The 21423-nt window shown below is 43.6% G+C and overlaps 1 protein-coding gene across 1 annotated transcript in view; it reads right to left on the bottom strand.

Moving 5' to 3' along the window:
* LOC129867252 (uncharacterized) overlaps positions 1–21423 on the bottom strand; it is a gene marked incomplete at its 3' end in the record, with an annotated part of 142645 nt that overhangs the window by 108727 nt on the left and 12495 nt on the right. Inside the window, 1 exon segment of the mRNA XM_055940571.1 lies at positions 18521–19522. Within this exon segment, the coding sequence (XP_055796546.1) occupies positions 18521–19522 (1002 nt within the window).

Here is a 21423-nt window from a genome sequence, read left to right as displayed (position 1 = left end):
TGTTAAACGGGGGAAAGAGAGGTGTGTTAAACAGGGGAAAGAGTGGTGTGTTAAACAGGGGAAAGAGTGGTGTGTTAAACAGGGGAAAGAGTGGTGTGTTAAACAGGGGAAAGAGTGGTGTGGTAAACAGGGGGAAAGAGTGGTGTGTTAAACAGGGGGAAAGAGTGGTGTGTTAAACAGGGGAAAGAGTGGTGTGGTAAACAGGGGGAAAGAGTGGTGTGTTAAACAGGGGAAAGAGTGGTGTGTTTTCAAAACTATTAGAACACCAACAGCAGCTCTGATTCTGTGTGGTGTACGAGGCACAGGCAGCAGTCTCACACACACACACACACACACACACACACACACACACACACACACACACACACACACACACACACACACACACACACACACACACACACACACACACACACACACACACACACACACACACACTTCTGTTTACAGTCACTCTGACTAGAGGTTTATTAGGCACTTTATCACTTTCGTTCAACTCATTTACCTCCTCTAATAGTAAAGTGTTATCGTTCAACTCATTTACTTCCTCTAATAGTAAAGCGTTATCATCGCTCTCATTCACCGTAACTATTATCAATTGCCATGGCAACTAGTCTCTTGGTACTAAACCGTAGGCCGCATCCTTCACCAGTGCTCACTGAAGTACATCATCGTCATCATCACTGATGAAAACACTGACTGTCACACAGACACTCTTTTCATTCAAATAGCAATTTAGAGAAGAAGTTTTTAGACACACACACACCTACACGAACAAAACTGCTATTCAGATCCCAGACATACCGCCATTCAAAGGCTGTCAAGGGTTTCTGCGGTTTCTCACGGTGTGTCTAGAACCTCTTACATGGCAGGAGCGGGGGACTTTGAAGTTCCATCCAAACCTTAAACTAACTTGACGTTTAAGTTGTTTTGTGGGACACCCAGACTAGAGCCAAGCTACCACTACTGTTTACTAAAGCCAAGCTACCACTACTGTTTACTATAGCCAAGCTACCACTACTGTTTACTATAGCCAAGCTACCACTACTGTTTACTATAGCCAAGCTACCACTACTGTTTACTATAGCCAAGCTACCACTACTGTTTACTATAGCCAAGCTACCACTACTGTTTACTATAGCCAAGCTACCACTACTGTTTACTATAGCCAAGCTACCACTACTGTTTACTAGAGCCAAGCTACCACTACTGTTTACTAGAGCCAAGCTACCACTACTGTTTACTAGAGCCAAGCTCCCACTACTGTTTACTAGAGCCAAGCTACCACTACTGTTTACTATAGCCAAGCTACCACTACTGTTTACTATAGCCAAGCTACCACTACTGTTTACTATAGCCAAGCTACCACTACTGTTTACTATAGCCAAGCTACCACTACTGTTTACTATAGCCAAGCTACCACTACTGTTTACTATAGCCAAGCTACCACTACTGTTTACTATAGCCAAGCTACCACTACTGTTTACTATAGCCAAGCTACCACTACTGTTTACTATAGCCAAGCTACCACTACTGTTTACTATAGCCAAGCTACCACTACTGTTTACTATAGCCAAGCTACCACTACTGTTTACTATAGCCAAGCTACCACTACTGTTTACTATAGCCAAGCTACCACTACTGTTTACTATAGCCAAGCTACCACTACTGTTTACTATAGCCAAGCTACCACTACTGTTTACTATAGCCAAGCAAACCACTACTGTTTACTATAGCCAAGCTACCACTACTGTTTACTATAGCCAAGCTACCACTACTGTTTACTATAGCCAAGCTACCACTACTGTTTACTAGAGCCAAGCTACCACTACTGTTTACTAGAGCCAAGCTACCACTACTGTTTACTAGAGCCAAGCTACCACTACTGTTTACTAGAGCCAAGCTACCACTACTGTTTACTATAGCCAAGCTACCACTACTGTTTACTATAGCCAAGCTACCACTACTGTTTACTATAGCCAAGCTACCACTACTGTTTACTATAGCCAAGCTACCACTACTGTTTACTATAGCCAAGCTACCACTACTGTTTACTATAGCCAAGCTACCACTACTGTTTACTATAGCCAAGCTCCCACTACTGTTTACTATAGCCAAGCTACCACTACTGTTTACTATAGCCAAGCTACCACTACTGTTTACTATAGCCAAGCTACCACTACTGTTTACTATAGCCAAGCTACCACTACTGTTTACTATAGCCAAGCTACCACTACTGTTTACTATAGCCAAGCTACCACTACTGTTTACTATAGCCAAGCTACCACTACTGTTTACTATAGCCAAGCTACCACTACTGTTTACTATAGCCAAGCTACCACTACTGTTTACTATAGCCAAGCTACCACTACTGTTTACTATAGCCAAGCTACCACTACTGTTTACTATAGCCAAGCTACCACTACTGTTTACTAAAGCCAAGCTACCACTACTGTTTACTAAAGCCAAGCTACCACTACTGTTTACTAAAGCCAAGCTACCACTACTGTTTACTATAGCCAAGCTACCACTACTGTTTACTATAGCCAAGCTACCACTACTGTTTACTATAGCCAAGCTACCACTACTGTTTACTATAGCCAAGCTACCACTACTGTTTACTATAGCCAAGCTACCACTACTGTTTACTATAGCCAAGCTACCACTACTGTTTACTATAGCCAAGCTACCACTACTGTTTACTATAGCCAAGCTACCACTACTGTTTACTATAGCCAAGCTACCACTACTGTTTACTATAGCCAAGCTACCACTACTGTTTACTATAGCCAAGCTACCACTACTGTTTACTATAGCCAAGCTACCACTACTGTTTACTATAGCCAAGCTACCACTACTGTTTACTATAGCCAAGCTACCACTACTGTTTACTAAAGCCAAGCTACCACTACTGTTTACTAAAGCCAAGCTACCACTACTGTTTACTAAAGCCAAGCTACCACTACTGTTTACTATAGCCAAGCTACCACTACTGTTTACTATAGCCAAGCTACCACTACTGTTTACTATAGCCAAGCTACCACTACTGTTTACTATAGCCAAGCTACCACTACTGTTTACTATAGCCAAGCTACCACTACTGTTTACTATAGCCAAGCTACCACTACTGTTTACTATAGCCAAGCTACCACTACTGTTTACTAAAGCCAAGCTACCACTACTGTTTACTAAAGCCAAGCTACCACTACTGTTTACTATAGCCAAGCTACCACTACTGTTTACTATAGCCAGAACAACCTAGTCCCAGAGCCTAAAAAACTACTTCTCATTTAGAAAACAAACTACGTGGCATCGATATGAGTCAGAAACATTTATTCTACTGTCAAAAAAAATGGACTACAAAGTGTAAATAGGACAAGTTTGGTCCTAAAGTCAGTCTTGTCTTGTGGTCGTGACTTCGTCACAACGTAAATTAATGTTTATTTGAATTCTGCGTACATGTCCACAGCTGGCAGCACACAGGTAGTCATCAATTCGGAGAGCAGCTGCAGGTCACCTGATCGTAATGCCTGTGGTCAATTTAGGTTGACTTTGGATAACCCTCTGGGGCTAGTTAGGGACCATCTGCAAATTACACAATCTACACATTTCAAGGACTTACAAACCTCAAAGCCTTGACCTGTCGTTTGCCTGCCCCTGTTGTTGTAATTAACATTGTTACTTTAACACAGTCTGCACTTGGGTCTTACCTGAAACGGAGAGTACACCGTAGGCAGAATACCTGACCACTGTGACTGACCCAAAAAATAAGGAAAGCTTTCACTATATACAGACTCAGTGAGCATAGCCTTGCTATTGAGAAAGGCCGCCGTAGGCAGACATGGCTCTCAAGAGAAGACAGGCTATGTGCACACTGCCCACAAAATGAGGTGGAAACTGAGCTGCACTTCCTAACTTCCTGCCAAATGTATGACCATATTAGAGACACATATTTCCCTCAGATTATAACAGATCCATAAAGAATTTGAAAACAAACCAAATTTTGATAAACTCTCATATCTACTGGGTGAAATACCACAGTGTGCCATCACAACAGACAATATTTGTGACCTGTTGCCACAAGAAAAGGGCAACCAGTGAAGAACAAACAGCATTGTAAATACAACCCATATTTATGTTTATTTATTTTCCCTTTTGTACTTTCACTATTTGCACATCATTACAACACTGTATATATAAACATATGTAAGCATATGCTTCCTATGCTAATAAAGCCATTTGAATTGAGAGAGAGAGAGAGCATAAGAAAATAAAAACATGCCCTCACTCATGTCTTTTCCTCCCTTTAATTTACTCTCTCTCTGTCTCTCTCTCCCTCTCTCTCTCTCTGTCTCTCTCTCTCTGTCTCTCTCTCTCTCTGTCTCTCTCTCTCTGCCTCTCTCTCTCTCTCTCTCTCTCTCTCTCTCTCTCTCTCTCTCCCTCTCCCTCTCTCTCTCTCTCTCTCTCTCTCTCTCTTTTTTTCTCTTTCTCTCTCCCTCCGTCCTTCTCTCTCTCTCCGTTGCTCCCTCCCTCCTTCTCTTTCTCTCTCTCGCTCTCCCTCCCTGCATTGGGTGAGGTCAGAGCCGGCAGAATGTAATTAGCTGTGGTAGTTAGCGTTGTTACCTACGAGGCCATCTGCTACGTCGGCACCACACAGAGAAAGATTGAACAGGAGTAAGATAACTCATCCATCACACGATAGGAGCCTCACGGACAAAACGAACAGCAGAGAGAAAATAACTTGTAGCAGCAGGAGTGACCAAACACAGACAGAAAGAACAGCAGTCAGTCAGTCAACTCACCCGACACAGACAGAAACAACATCAGTCAGTCAACTCACCCGACACAGACAGAAACAACATCAGTCAGTCAACTCACCCGACACAGACAGAAACAACAGCAGTCAGTCAACTCACCCGACACAGACAGAAACAACATCAGTCAGTCAACTCACCCGACACAGAGTAGTCATGTAGAATCCCTTCAGAGAGGTTATCGTTCAACTCCTTTACTTCCTCACAGAACTGAGCTGAAGATGCAAGAGCTCGTCTCTCCTCTTTAACGTGTTGCTGTACTCTAGATACCACAAATTCTACGCTGCTCACACACAAGTGTTTCTTTTGAAGCCTGTTGTTTTTGTTCCAGCCTGCCTGCTCTGGCCTGTGAGCCAATGACTTCAGATTGCCTATGCTGACACTCAGACACACACACACAAACACACACACACACACACACACTTCACACACACTGAGCTGAGCGCAGCCTCAAATTCCTACACCGCCACTCCACAAACACAGACACAAAGTTACAGCTCCACGAGCCACTAGAGTCAGAGCGGGGTTGACAGCAAGGACAGCCTCCAGGGACAGAGTGAAACACACACACATTACGTCCAAGCGCTACGTATACACACTACATACACACACCAACACACACATATAGTATGTACGCACACACATGCACATACACACTCAAGAACAGTGGTGTAAAGTACTTCAGTAAAAATACTTTAAAGTACTACTTAAGTCGTTTTTTGGCAGTATCTGTACTTTACTATTTATATTGTTGCCAACGTTTACTTTTACTTCACTAAATTCCTAAAGAAAATAATGTACTTTTTACTCCGTACATTTTCCCAGACACCCAAAAATACTCGTTACATTTTGAATGCTTATCAGGACAGGATAATTGTCCAATTCACACACTTTTCAAGAGAACATCCCTGGTCATCCCTACTGCCTCTGATCTGGCTCAAGAAAGACAATTGTGCCGTCTGGTTTGCTTAGTATAAGGAATTGTATACGATTTATACTTTTACTTTCACTTTTGATACTTAAGTATATTTTAAAACCAAATATTTTTTTGGACTTTTTACTCAAGTCGTATTTTACTGGGTGACTTTCACTTTTAAATCATTTTGAGTCATTTTCTAGTAAAGGTATCTTTACTTTTACCGAAGTATGACAACTGGGTTGTTTGTTCACCGCTGCCCGAGAACACACACTCACGCATGTGACACGCCCTCTAGACACGCACAACTGCCAGTAGTTATTTATACAACATGGAATCTGCTAGTAGGCGTTTGTATTGTACCCCCCCCCCTGCCCCCCCCCCCCTCCCCCTGCCCCCCCCCCCCCCCCCTGCCCCCCCCCCCCCCTCTACGGCAGGAGTGATAGGACAACTGTTATGACTGACAGGCAGCAAGTGTCTGCCCTGGCATGTGGGATGGCTTCAGGGATTTACACCAGAGACAGAGAGAGAGAGAGTGAAGAGAGTGAAGAGAGTGAAGAGAGAGAGAGAGAGAGAGAGAGAGAGAGAGAGAGAGAGAGAGAGAGAGAGAGAGAGAGAGAGAGAGAGAGAGAGAGAGAGAGAGAGAGAGAGAGAGAGAGAGACCGCATTTGAAATGTCTCTATGCTTTTGAAACTTTTGTTTGTGTGTAATGTTTACAGTTTATTTTTTATTGTTTATTTCACTTTTATTATCTATTTATCTATTTATCTATTTCACTTGCTTTGGCAATGTTAACATTTGTTTCCCATGCTAATAAAGACCATTGAATTGACTTGAATTGAGTAGACTTGGGAGAGAGAGAGAGAGACAGAGAGACAGAGAGACAGAGAGACAGAGAGACAGAGAGAAGAGGAATATCAAATGATTTAGATCCATGGAGAGAGAAAAATACACAGACAGAATCACAGAGATGGAGGTGACAGATTCAAGAACTATTAGAAAGAAAGACTTGAAAGGTTTTCCGCGGGCTAATGTCAATGTTACCAGAGCTGTTCAAATCACTAATGTAAACATCTCCATATGGCCTTAGGAACCTGTTGAGGATGGGGGCGCTGTTGAGACTATTTATGCTAATTGGGTAATTTTTGAAACGGCTTCCCACAAAATCCTTGATCGTACAATATGCATATTATTATTATTATTGGATAGAAAACAGTCTATAGTTTCTATAGGAGTTGAAATTTTGTCTCTAAGTGGAACAGAGCCCATTCTACAGCAATTTCCCTGACATGGAGTCAGATTTCAGAAATGTTGGCCACTGTTCTGAAGTCAGTTAAAAGGGCACTGTTATTGCTATGACTATACAGACACTGCTTACGTCTTCCCCTGGATGCCTTTACGTGATGACGATTTCAATGGGGTCGATTGCGCGTTCACAGGCACTACAAATGAAAAAACCCTGAGGCTAGTCATTATTTTGGAGCTGCGTCATGCGCCTAGAGGACACCGGCCCGCACCTGTTCCAAGCATTAGTGAAGGGGGTAATATTACTCGGGTCATGTTTCTACTCGTTATGGGAGTTAAAAACATCATAAGGTAGTTAATTTAAAGCGTTTTATAGCAATTTATATCCGTTTAGTGCGATTTTGGGACATTTATTTTTGAAACGATGTGAATAGCTGGGCACGCTTTTCAGTTCATCCCGAACGCAGTTGGCATTTCCACATGGCAAGAGGACAGCTTTCCACCAAAAGACGATTACTCCCAAGAAAGGATCCTTTGCCCAAGATACTGATGGAAGAACAGCTCAAAGTAGGACATTTTTATTATGATAAACCGTGTTTCTGTCGAAACATTTTAGTGGCTTAGGACGCCATGTTTTTTGACGTAGCTTCGCTTGGCGCAAACTGTATTGAAAAGTAAGGATAAATTAAAAAATGTAATTCCGCAATTGTATTAAGAATTAAATTGTCTATCAATCCCTGTCCACCCTATATTTTTTAGTCACGTTTATGAGTATTTATGTATAAGAGTAGATCACTGTCTAAGTGGCGCAAGGACATTTTCTGACCAGCTGAGCTACATTTCACATTGTCTAACCATGATTTTGGTGGCTAAATATAAACGTTTTCGATCAAACTCTATATGGATTGTGTAATATGATGTTACAGGAGTGTCATCTGAAGAATTCTGAGAAGGTTAGTGAAAAAATTAATATATTTTTGGCGATGTTGACGTTATCGCTCACTTTGGCTAGAATCAATGCTGGGCTGCTATGTGCTATGTGCTATGCTAATATAACGATTTATTGTGTTTTCGCTGTAAGACACTTAGAAAATCTGAAATATTGTCTGTATTCACAGGATCTGTGTCTTTCGATTCGTGTATGCTGTGTATTTTTACGAAATGTTTGATGATTAGTAAGTAGGTAAACACGTTGCTCTAAGTAGTTTTTCTATTCCATTTGTGACGGTGGGTGCAATTGTAACCTATGCCATCTACCTGAAATATGCACTTTTTTCTAACAAAACCTATCCCATACCATAAATATGTTATCAGACTGTCATCTGATGAGTTTTTTTGTTGGTTAGGGGCTATAAATATCTTAGTTTAGCCGAATTGGTGATGGCTACTGGTGTTGGTGGACAAATAAAAGATGGTGGATTATGCTAATGTGTTTTTAGGTAATAGATGTACATCTTTACATATTGTGTCTTCCCTGTAAAACATTTTAAAAATCGGACATGTTGGCTGGATTCACAAGATCTGTGTCTTTCATTAGCTGTATTGGACTTTAATGTGTGAAAGTTAAATATTTTAAAAAAATATTTTTTTTGAATTTCGCGGCTCTGCCTTTTCAGTGGGGGGGGGGGGGGGGAGTGCCGCTAGCGGCACCCTCATCCTAGACATGTTAATTTTCATGTTGTTATGGTTACAGTACATAGACAGATAGTAGGACACAATACCTAGAAAATCCCTACTAATACAGGATTACAATGAGGCTCTTTTTTTTTTATCCCCTTTTTTTATACTGGATTTTGTTCTTCAACCATCTGGAAGACAGACAGACAGAGATTTAGCACCAGCCAGCCTCAGAATGCAGTGTAGACTACTACACTGTGACAGACTAATTAACAGAGTGATTACTAATATGTAACATCCAACACTTCACAGTAAGAAGCCTTATTGCCATAAATGACAATAGTTGTTAAAACCTTTTCTCAATAGGGGGGCGCTGTTTTCACTTTGTAAAAAATCGTGCTCAAATTAAACTGCCTCGTACTCTATTCTAGCTCGTACAATATGCATATTATTATTACTATTGGATAGAAAACACTCTCAAGTTTCTAAAACCGTTTGAATTATATCTGTGAGTAAAACAGAACTCATTTTGCAGCAAACTTCCTAACAGGAAGTGAAAAATCTGAAATCGAGGCTCTGTTCCAGGGCCTTCCTATTAATTTGCCTATTAATCAGTTTAATGAACGTTTATTGCGAGTTTTGGAATTGTCTTTTCTTTGCGTCAGGTGAAGTTGGGCACGTTTGCGCCACATGGCTAGCTATGGTTGCTAGTTTGACAGGAGAAGAGGACATTCTAAAACCAAACAACGATTATTCTGGACCAAGGACTCCTTGTACAAGATTCTGATGGAAGCTCAGCAAAAGTAGGAACCATTTATGATGTTATTTCGTATTTCTGTGGAAAATGTTTAGTTCTATTTCCCGCCCTTATTGCGGGCGTTGTCTCGCTATAACGTAAGCTGTTTGTTATGGTAAAGTTATTTAAAAAAATCTAACACGGCGATTGCATTAAGAACTAGTGTATCTTTCATTTGCTGTCCAACATGTATTTTTTAGTAAAGTTTATGATGAGTTCTTTGGTCAGATTAGGTGAGTGTCAGAAATATAACCGGAGATTCTGGGAAAAGTTGCTACATTTTCACAATGTATAACCACGGTTTTCAGCTCAAAATATGCACATTTTCGAACAAAACATAAGTGTATTGTATAACCTGATGTTGTAGGAATGTCATCTGATGAAGTTGGTCAAGGTTAGTGATTAATTTTATATCTTTTGCTGTTTTTTTGCGATCGCTACCTTTGCGGTGAATGAATGCGGTTGTGTGTTTGGCTATTGTGGTAAGCTAATATAATGCTATATTGTGTTTTCGCTGTAAAACACTTAAAGAATCGGAAATATTGGCTGGATTCACAAGATGTTTATCTTTCATTTGCTGTACACCATGTATTTTTCATAAATGTTTTATGATGAGTATTTGGGTATTTCACGTTGCTCTCTGTAATTATTCTTGCTGCTTCGGTGCTATTTGTGATTGTAGCTGCAATGTAAAACTATGATTTTATACCTCAAATATGCAAATTTTCGAACAAAACATAGATTTATTGTATAACATGTTATAAGACTGTCATCTGATGAAGTTGTTTCTTGGTTAGTGACTAATTATATCTCTATTTGGTCGGTTTTGTGAAAGCTACCTATGCGGTAAAAAAATTGTGAAAATATGCAGTTGAGTCTTTTGCTATTGTGGTTAGCTAATAGAAATACATATTGTGTTTTCGCTGTAAAACATTTAAAAAATCGGAAATGATGGCTGGATTCACAAGATGTGTATCTTTCATTTGCTGTATTGGACTTGTGATTCATGATATTTATATGCTAGTATTTACTTGTGGCGCTATGCTAGGCTACGCTAGTCAGCTTTTTACTGATGAGGATGCTCCCGGATCTGGGAGGGTGATGAAGTAGAAGTTAATTATCTGAAGGGATAACGTTGAAAGGCAACCATGGATCACCATGAGTTACATCTGCCACTATTACACCTTACCAGAGGTGTGGACTCGAGTCACATGACTTGGACTCGAGTCACATGACTTGGACTCGAGTCACATGACTTGGACTCGAGTCACATGACTTGGACTCGAGTCACATGACTTGGACTCGAGTCACATGACTTGGACTCGAGTCACATGACTTGGACTCGAGTCACATGACTTGGACTCGAGTCACATGACTTGGACTCGCGTTAGACTCGAGTCACATGACTTGGTCCCACCTCTGCACCTTACTACAGTCTGAGTTGTTGACTATTAAAAATCTGTTGAACATTTTGTCAAAATGTAGATTTCTGCCTAAATAGACATACCCAAGGGTCATTATTTTTCATGAGAATGCAATAAACAGTAACTAGTAACGGTGCTTAGTTCTAGAAAAGTCAGGAGCTCACGTTTCGGCCAAAATAAATTGTCATACATTTCTGAGGTATTGTAATGATGTGCGCTGAGAGTCGGGAAGCAATTTCAGGGAGTGAAAAATTGAATAAATAAATTTAAACATAATACAAAACAAGAAACACTAACAACGCACAGACATGAAACAGAAACAGAAACAACAACACCTGGGGAAGGAACCAAAGGGAGTGACATATATAGGGAAGGAACCAAAGGGACTGACATATATAGGGAAGGAACCAAAGGGACTGACATATATAGGGAAGGAACCAAAGGGACTGACATATATAGGGAAGGAACCAAAGGGACTGACATATATAGGGCAGGAACCAAAGGGAGTGACATATATAGGGAAGGAACCAAAGGGACTGACATATATAGGGAAGGAACCAAAGGGAGGGACATATATAGGGAAGGAACCAAAGGGAGTGACATATATAGGGAAGGAACCAAAGGGAGTGACATATACAGGGAAGGAACCAAAGGGACTGACATATATAGGGAAGGAACCAAAGGGACTGACATATATAGGGAAGGAACCAAAGGGACTGACATATATAGGGAAGGAACCAAAGGGACTGACATATATAGGGAAGGAACCAAAGGGACTGACATATATAGGAAAGGAACCAAAGGGAGTGACATATATAGGGAAGGAACCAAAGGGAGTGACATATATAGGGAAGGAACCAAAGGGAGTGATATATATAGGGAAGGAACCAAAGGGAGTGACATATATAGGGAAGGAACCAAAGGGACTGACATATATAGGGAAGGAACCAAAGGGACTGACATATATAGGTCAGGAACCAAAGGGACTGACATATATAGGGCAGGAACCAAAGGGACTGACATATATAGGGCAGGAACCAAAGGGACTGACATATATAGGGAAGGAACCACAAGTTGTTCTGATTCCATGAGCACATCTAATGCTAGCATCAGTAATTCTACATTTGTTGTTGGCCCAGCTAGCATCAGTAATTCTACATTTGTTGTTAGTCCAGCTAGCATCAGTAATTCTACATGTGTTGTTAGCCCAGCTAGCATCAGTAATTCTACATTTGTTGTTAGCCCAGCTAGCATCAGTAATTCTACATTTGTTGTTAGCCCAGCTAGCATCAGTAATTCTACATTTGTTGTTAGCCCAGCTAGCATCAGTAATTCTACATTTGATGTTAGCCCAGCTAGCATCAGTAATTCTACATTTGTTGTTAGCCCAGCTAGCATCAGTAATTCTACATGTGTTGTTAGCCTAGCTATCATCAGTAATTCTACATGTGTTGTTAGCCCAGCTAGCATCAGTAATTCTACATTTGTTGTTAGCCCAGCTAGCATCAGTAATTCTACATTTGTTGTTAGCCCAGCTAGCATCAGTAATTCTACATTTGTTGTTAGCCTAGCTAGCATCAGTAATTCTACATGTGTTGTTAGCCCAGCTAGCATCAGTAATTCTACATTTGTTGTTAGCCAAGCTAGCATCAGTAATTCTACATGTGTTGTTAGCCCAGCTAGCATCAGTAATTCTACATTTGTTTTTAGCCCAGCTAGCATCAGTAATTCTACATTTGTTGTTAGCCTAGCTAGCATGGACACTGACAGTTGTGAATCTGATGCAGCAGAAGAGCTACTGCCCCTTTACCCGGGAAGCACCGAACAGAAAGGGAGGATGGACCATCAAAGAGACGCAAATATGATGAAAACTACATTGATTTGGGGTTCACTTATATTGGGTGTACAAATTAGCTTTGTAAGACAGGGTCCTGAAAAAGGGACGTTACTTTTTTTGCTGAGTATATATCTTTGCTTCAGGTCCTGAGCTACAGGCAATTAGATTTGGGTCCTGAGCTACAGGCAGTTAGATTTGGGTCCTGAGCTACAGGCAATTAGATTTGGGTCCTGAGCTACAGGCAGTTAGATTTGGGTCCTGAGCTACAGGCAGTTAGATTTGGGTCCTGAGCTACAGGCAGTTAGATTTGGGTCCTGAGCTACAGGCAGTTAGATTTGGGTCCTGAGCTACAGGCAGTTAGATTTAGGTCCTAAGCTACAGGCAGTTAGATTTGGGTCCTGAGCTACAGGCAGTTAGATTTGGGTCCTGAGCTACAGGCAGTTAGATTTGGGTCCTGAGCTACAGGCAATTAGATTTGGGTCCTGAGCTACAGGCAATTAGATTTGGGTCCTGAGCTACAGGCAATTAGATTTGGGTCCTGAGCTACAGGCAATTAGATTTGGGTCCTGAGCTACAGGCAGTTAGATTTGGGTCCTGAGCTACAGGCAATTAGATTTGGGTCCTGAGCTACAGGCAGTTAGATTTGGATCCTGAGCTACAGGCAGTTAGATTTGGGTCCTGAACTACAGGCAGTTAGATTTGGGTCCTGAGCTACAGGCAGTTAGATTTGGGTCCTGAGCTACAGGCAGTTAGATTTGGGTCCTGAGCTACAGGCAGTTAGATTTGGGTCCTGAGCTACAGGCTGTTAGATTTGGGTCCTGAGGTACAGGCAGTTAGATTTTGGTCCTGAGCTACAGGCAGTTAGATTTGGGTCCTGAGCTACAGGCAGTTAGATTTGGGTCCTGAGCTACAGGCAGTTAGATTTGGGTCCTGAGCTACAGGCAGTTAGATTTGGGTCCTGAGGTACAGGCAGTTAGATTTTGGTCCTGAGCTACAGGCAGTTAGATTTGGGTCCTGAGCTACAGGCAGTTAGATTTGGGTCCTGAGCTACAGGCAGTTAGATTTGGGTCCTGAGCTACAGGCAATTAGATTTGGGTCCTGAGCTACAGGCAATTAGATTTGGGTCCTGAGCTACAGGCAATTAGATTTGGGTCCTGAGCTACAGGCAATTAGATTTGGGTCCTGAGCTACAGGCAATTAGATTTGGGTCCTGAGCTACAGGCAGTTAGATTTGGGTCCTGAGCTACAGGCAATGAGATTTGGGTCCTGAGCTACAGGCAGTTAGATTTGGATCCTGAGCTACAGGCAGTTAGATTTGGGTCCTGAGCTACAGGCAATTAGATTTGGGTCCTGAGCTACAGGCAATTAGATTTGGGTCCTGAGCTACAGGCAATTAGATTTGGGTCCTGAGCTACAGGCAGTTAGATTTGGGTCCTGAGCTACAGGCAATTAGATTTGGGTCCTGAGCTACAGGCAGTTAGATTTGGATCCTGAGCTACAGGCAGTTAGATTTGGGTCCTGAACTACAGGCAGTTAGATTTGGTCCTGAGCTACAGGCAGTTAGATTTGGGTCCTGAGCTACAGGCAGTTAGATTTGGGTCCTGAGGTACAGGCAGTTAGATTTTGGTCCTGAGCTACAGGCAGTTAGATTTGGGTCCTGAGCTACAGGCAGTTAGATTTGGGTCCTGAGCTACAGGCAGTTAGATTTGGGTCCTGAGCTACAGGCAGTTAGATTTGGGTCCTGAGGTACAGGCAGTTAGATTTTGGTCCTGAGCTACAGGCAGTTAGATTTGGGTCCTGAGCTACAGGCAGTTAGATTTGGGTCCTGAGCTACAGGCAGTTAGATTTGGGTCCTGAGCTACAGGCAGTTAGATTTGGGTATGTCATTTTAGGAGAAAATTGGGAAAAAAGGGCCAATCCTTATTAAGACTGAGACTCTCTCCAATACAACCCAACATTGCAGAGTTATGAGCATCCTTTCAAGCACACCCTTCTCATTAACCTGTGGTGAATTATTCACAATTTTCGATGAACAAATAAGGTTTTATATGTAATATGGTTAAATACAGAGCAAAATTATTGAATATTAGGATATTATTATTTGTGCCCTGGTCCTAAAAGAGCTCTTTGTCACTTCCCACGAGCCGGGTTGTGACAAAAACCCACACTCATTCTTATATTTAATAAATGTATTGAATAGTGTGTGTGTGGCAGGCTTACAATGATGGCAAAAAACAACATTTGAGAGTGCGCTGACCCTGGTGCTAGAGGGGGTACGCAGCTGGAGGTTGAATGTTTGAAGAGGTACGGGACTATAAAGAGTTTGGGAACCACTACACTAGACTAATCCCGTTTAATATGTCGTCTCCCAGGCTGGGCTCAGAAGCAGAGGAAATCGATTCTTTGTCTGGAACTCAGTCTAGTTAAGATGGCGCCGGAGAACAAGACTGACGTCTTACGTATTCCCAAACAATTGTGTTTTTTTTGTTGTTTCTTTTTATTGTTTGTAACTTATGTTTTAGCTTATTGTGTACATAATGTTGCTGCTACCATCTCGAAAATAACTTCTGGACATCAGAACTACGATTACTCACCACCATCTGACAGAATACTTTTTTTCCTTTAACGAGTCAGACGAGTCCGACGTGAATGATATACTGCTCTCCCGGAACAGGCCCAGATCCACGTCATTTGCGTGAAGAGAAGGCGGAGAAAAAAAGGGGCCAGAGGGCTTGCTGCCTTCGGAGAATTCGAAGGCGATTGAATAAATCCCCACTTTCTTCCATTCTGCTAGCAAACGTGCAATCTTTGGAGAATAAAATAGATGACCTACACGGAATATTAAACTACCAACGGGACATTCAAAACTGTAATATCTTATGCTTCATGGAGTCGTGGCTGAACGATGACATTATCATACGCTGTACCGGCAGGATAGAACTGCGGCGTCTGGAAAGACAAGGGACGGCGGACTACGTGCATGATATCTAAGGAAGTCTCAAGGTTTTTCTCACCTGAGGTAGAGTATCTCATGATAAGCTATAAACCACACTATTTACCTAGAGAGTTTTCATCTGTATTCTTCGTAGCTGTCTACATACCAGCACAGACTGATGCTAAGACCGCACTGAATGAGGTGTATTCCGCCATAAGCAACAAGAAAGCTCTCACCCAGAGGCGGTGCTCCTAGTAGCCGGGGACTTCAATGCAGGGAAACTTAAATCCATCTTACTACATTTCTATCAGCACGTTACATGTACAACCAGAGGGGAAAAACTCTGGACTACCTTTACTCAGCCCTTTGCACTCCACCCTGCCCTTTCCCACCTGGACAAAAGGAACGCCTATGTGAGAATGCTATTCATTGACTTTAGCTCAGCGTTCAACACCATTGTGCCCTCAAAGCTCATCACTAAGCTAAGGACCCTGGGAGTAAACACCTCCCTTGGCAACTGGATTCTGGACTTCCTGACAGGCCGCCCCCAGGTGGTAAGGGTAGATAACAACACATCCGCCACGATGATCCTCAACACTGGAGCTCCACAGGGGTGTGTGCTCAGTTCCCTCCTGTACTCCCTGTTCACTCATGCCTGCATGGCCAGGCATGACTCCAGCACCAGCATTAAGTCTGCTGATGCCACAATAGTGGTAGGCCGGATCACTGACAATGACGAGACAGCCTGTAAGGACGAGGTCAGAGACCTGGCCATGTGGTGCCAGGACAACAACCTCTCCCTCAGCATGATCAAGAGGCTTCTAAACAGCTTCTACCCCCAAGCCATAAGACTCCTGAACATCTAATCAAATGGCAACCCAGACTATTTGCATTCCCCCCCTTTTACACCACTGCTACTCTCTGCTGTTATCATCTATGCATAGTCACTTTAAAAATATATACCTTTATTTAACTAGGCAAGTCAGTTAAGAACACATTCTTATTTTCAATGACAGCCTAGGAACAATGGGTTAACTGCCTTGGTCAGGGGCAGGGACAGATTTTTACCTTGTCAACTCCGGGATTCGATCTAGCAACCTTGCGGTTCCTAGTCCAATGCTCTAACCACAAGGCTACCTGCCGCCCAAATTTTAATAATGTCACATCTGCTCCTGCTCCACCCCCTAGTGGACATCCGGTGTCTCTTTGACCTGCAGCCATTCCCCCAGTTCTCTCCCTCTCCCTCTTCTTCTCTCTCTGTGTGTGATTGTGTGGTTGGAGACAGGTGTGCTGGAGTCAGAGCAGTTCCCCACCAGCTGCAACCCGTTCCATAATCAAGACCTCTACAAATACTCAGTCCTGCCACTTCCACTCTGCCAGATCGTAGTCTCCGTTCAGTCAGTCATGCTGCTATCTATTTGTTGTTATTTAAGATCCTGTATCCTGCTGAGCCTATTTCCTTGCCTGACGCTGTTTCTCCTCTCACTGCAGTTTTGCTGCTCTGACTCTCGTTCCTGTCTACTGTTCCACATCTCACCACCCTGCTACCCTGTTCTGGATTCAACTCACCATCACTCCCTTGGATTCCCCTCCGGACCTGTTATACCCTGTCCCAAACCAGCTCACTCCAACCTCAGCCTCCACATCTGGTTTCCTACAACTCATCATCAGTCCCTTGGATTCCCCTCCGGACCTGTTATACCCTGTCCCAAACCAGCTCACTCCAACCTCAGCCTCCACATCTGGATTCCTACAACTCATCATCACTCCCTTGGATTCCCCTCCGGACCTGTTATACCCTGTCCCAAACCAGCTCACTCCAACCTCAGCCTCCACATCTGGTTTCCTACAACTCATCCGAGCTTCCCTGGATCTGCACTTCCTCTCTCCCTGTGTTACAATAAATATCTTGGTTCATTCATCCCTGTTTCCTGGTCGGAGTCTGCTCTTGGGTTCTCCTGTGCTGCTACGCTTAACAAATAACTCTACCTACATGTACATATTACCTCAACTAACCGGTGCCCCCGAACATCGACTCTGTACCAGTACCCCCTGTATATAGCCTCCACATTGACTCTGTACCGTAACACCCTCTATATAGCCTCCACATTGACCCTGTACCGAAACACCCTGTATATAGCCTCCACATTGACTCTGTACCGGTACCCCCTGTATATAGCCTCCACATTGACTCTAACGGTACCCCCTGTATATAGCCTCCACATTGACTCTGTAGCAGTACCCCCTGTATATAGCCTCCACATTGACTCTGTACCGTAACACCCTGTATATAGCCTCCACATTGACCCTGTACCGAAACACCCTGTATATAGCCTCCACATTGACTCTGTACCGGTACCCCCTGTACATAGCCTCCACATTGACTCTGTACCGGTACCCCCTGTACATAGCCTCCACATTGACTCTGTACCGGTACTCCCCTGTATATAGTCTTGCTATTGTTATTTTACTGCTGCTCTTTAATTACTTTGACTTTAATTTCTCAATTCTTATTCATTTATTTTTATTTTTATGTGAACTGCATTGTTGGTTAAGGGCTTTTAAGTAAGCATTTCACTGTAAGATCTACACCTGTTGTAATCGGGTGCGTGTGACTAATCACATTTTATTTGTTTCGATTTTTGATAGGCCAGGAAATGTGACACATCACTCTCTATGCAAATGTGGGGTGTGAAACCTGACACTTCAAGTCATCTCTGCTGACAGACTGGTAACAGAGAGCAAACAGATGGGCCTTTCTGACATTATAAGGCACCGGACTCTGCAACATTCACAGAGCACTCTGTACACAAAAATATCAGTCGGAACCAGTAAAGAACCGCTCAGTGTCCTCTAAACAGGGGACTTAACATCTAAGAGGGTTACATTGTATAAATAATAATTTAATAATGTCAGTCATAGGACTGTGAACTTACCCGCTGCCCTGTCTTAGGGTAGTTGTCTGTCCTGGGGTCTCTTTTTCCTGGGCTGGCTGCTCCTCTGCCTGTTGCTCTTTCTGTCTTACTGGGGTAGTTTCCTCTGCCTGACCCAGTGAGGTAGGGGTTTCTGCCTGGTCCAATAGGGTAGGGGTCTCTGCCTGACCGGGTGAGGTAGGGGTCTCTGCCTGACCCAGTAGGGTAGGGGTTTCTGCCTGGTCCAATGGGGTAGGGGTCTCTGCCTGACACAGTGAGGTAGGGGTCTCTGCTTGACCCAGTAGGGTAGGGGTCTCTGCCTGACCCAGTGGTGTAGGGGTCTCTGCCGGAACCAGTAGAGTAGGGGTCTCTGCCGGACCCAGTAGGGAAGGGGTCTCTGCCGGACCCAGTAGGGTAGGGGTCTCTGCCTGACCCAGTGAGTTAGGGGTCTCTGCCTGACCCAGTAGGGTAGGGGTCTCTGCCGGACCCAGTGGTGTAGGGGTCTCTGCCGGACCCAGTAGGGTAGGGGTCTCTGCCGGACCCAGTAGGGAAGGGGTCTCTGCCGGACCCAGTGGTGTAGGGGTCTCTGCCGGACCAAGTGGTGTAGGGGTCTCTGCCTGACCCAGTAGGGTAGGGGTCTCTGCCTGACCCAGTAGGGTAGGGGTCTCTGCCGGACCCAGTAGGGTAGGGGTCTCTGCCGGACCCAGTAGGGTAGGGGTCTCTGCCGGACCCAGTAGGGAAGGGGTCTCTGCCGGACCCAGTGGTGTAGGGGTCTCTGCCGGACCCAGTAGGGTAGGGGTCTCTGCCAGACCCAGTAGGGTAGGGGTCTCTGCCGGACCCAGTAGGGTAGGGGTCTCTGCCGGACCCAGTGGTGTAGGGGTCTCTGCCGGACCCAGTAGGGTAGGGGTCTCTGCCGGACCCAGTGGTGTAGGGGTCTCTGCCGGACCAAGTGGTGTAGGGGTCTCTTTAGAGGGGGTTTGGAACTCTGCCACAGGAGACACCAGAGGTTCCAAAGGCTGGTAGCTTCTGTAGAGAGGCAGAGGGTTGGGAATGAGAGAGAGGTACATTGAAGTCGTTAGCAAAGACGTATACACAGAGTGAGGCAACACATGTTCTGTCCGCTAGTGTGTGTGTATTTGTATTTGTGTGTGTGTGTGTATTTGTGTGTGTGTGTGTGTGTGTGTGTGTGTGTGTGTGTGTGTGTGTGTGTGTGTGTGTATTTGTGTATGTGTGTGTGTATTTGTGTGTGTATTTGTGTATGTGTGTGTGTGTATTTGTGTGTGTATGTGTGTGTATTTGTGTGTGTGTATTTGTGTGTGTATTTGTGTGTGTATTTGTGTACGTGTGTGTGTGTGTGTCTGTGTGTGTATTTGGTATTTGTGTGTGTATTTGTGTGTGTGTGTGTGTGTGTGTGTGTGTGTGTGTGTGTGTGTGTGTGTGTGTGTGTGTGTGTGTGTGTGTGTGTGTGTGTGTGTGTGTGTGTGTGTGTGTATCTGTGTGTGTATTTGTGTATCTGTGTGTGTATTTGTGTGTCTGTGTGTGTATTTGTGTGTGTATTTGTGTGTGTGTGTGTGTGTGTGTGTGTGTGTTGTTGTTTTTCCCCCTTTTCCCCCAGTTTCACAGCAACAGCTGTGTTCCACCGAGGGGGGGGGGGAGAATAGCTTCATTCTTTTCTCAAAGGACAGGGCTGATGTCACTGCCGATGTCATCTCGTCAGATATAAAAGTACTACAGTTCTCTCCATTGACCTCTGTTATAAAAGTCTACCACAGAGGGGTTGCGTCCAAAATGGATCCCTATTCGAGGAGTGCACTGCCTCTGACCAGGGCCCGTTAGGAATAGGGTGCCATTGGATCCACATCCAGAGTCAGACAACACCCAGACAGTCATGCTATGTTGTTTACTTCCTCATTCATAGTCCAAAAAGTGTCCCAAATGGCACCATATTCCCTATCTAGTGCACTACTTTTGACCAGAGTCCTATGGGTCCATATTCCCTATCTAGAGCACTACTTTTGACCAGAGTCCTATGGGTCCATATTCCCTATCTAGTGCACTACTTTTGACCAGAGTCCTATGGGTCCATATTCCCTATCTAGTGCACTACTTTTGACCAGAGTCCTATGGGTCCATATTCCCTATCTAGTGCACTACTTTTGACCAGAGCCCTATGGGTCCATATTCCCTATCTAGTGCACTACTTTTGACCAGAGTCCTATGGGTCCATATTCCCTATCTAGTGCACTACTTTTGACCAGAGTCCTATGGGTCCATATTCCCTATCTAGTGCACTACTTTTGACCAGAGTCCTATGGGTCCATATACCTCATCTAGTGCACTACTTTTGACCAGAGTCCTATGGGTCCATATTCCCTATCTAGTGCACTACTTTTGACCAGAGTCTTATGGGTCCATATACCTCATCTAGTGCACTACTTTTGACCAGAGTCTTATGGGTCCATAATTCCTATCTAGTGCACTACTTTTGACCAGAGTCCTATGGGTCCATATTCCCTATCTAGTGCACTACTTTTGACCAGAGTCCTATGGGTCCATATTCCCTATCTAGTGCACTACTTTTGACCAGAGTCTTATGGGTCCATATTCCCTATCTAGTGCACTACTTTTGACCAGAGTCCTATGGGTCCATATTCCCTATCTAGTGCACTACTTTTGACCAGAGTCCTATGGGTCCATAATTCCTATCTAGTGCACAACATTTAACCAATATCTGTTGAAAGTAGTGCACTACATAGGGAATAGGGTGCCATTCCAGACCCTACAAAGTTATGCTCTGGGTTCACTTGTCATTCCTATTCAGACTGCTCCTTTGGTAATGACATCCATAACAGCGTGTCAACCTGGCTGAATTAGTTTTCATTTATTCATAAAAATCACTGGCAGAGGCCATGAATATCACAAGAATG

The sequence above is a fragment of the Salvelinus fontinalis genome, chromosome 1, assembly GCF_029448725.1.
Source record: "Salvelinus fontinalis isolate EN_2023a chromosome 1, ASM2944872v1, whole genome shotgun sequence".
NCBI classification, from domain to species: Eukaryota; Metazoa; Chordata; class Actinopteri; order Salmoniformes; family Salmonidae; genus Salvelinus; species Salvelinus fontinalis.
Note: the sequence above shows the minus strand (reverse complement) of the source record. Positions and strands in the feature narration are given on the sequence as shown.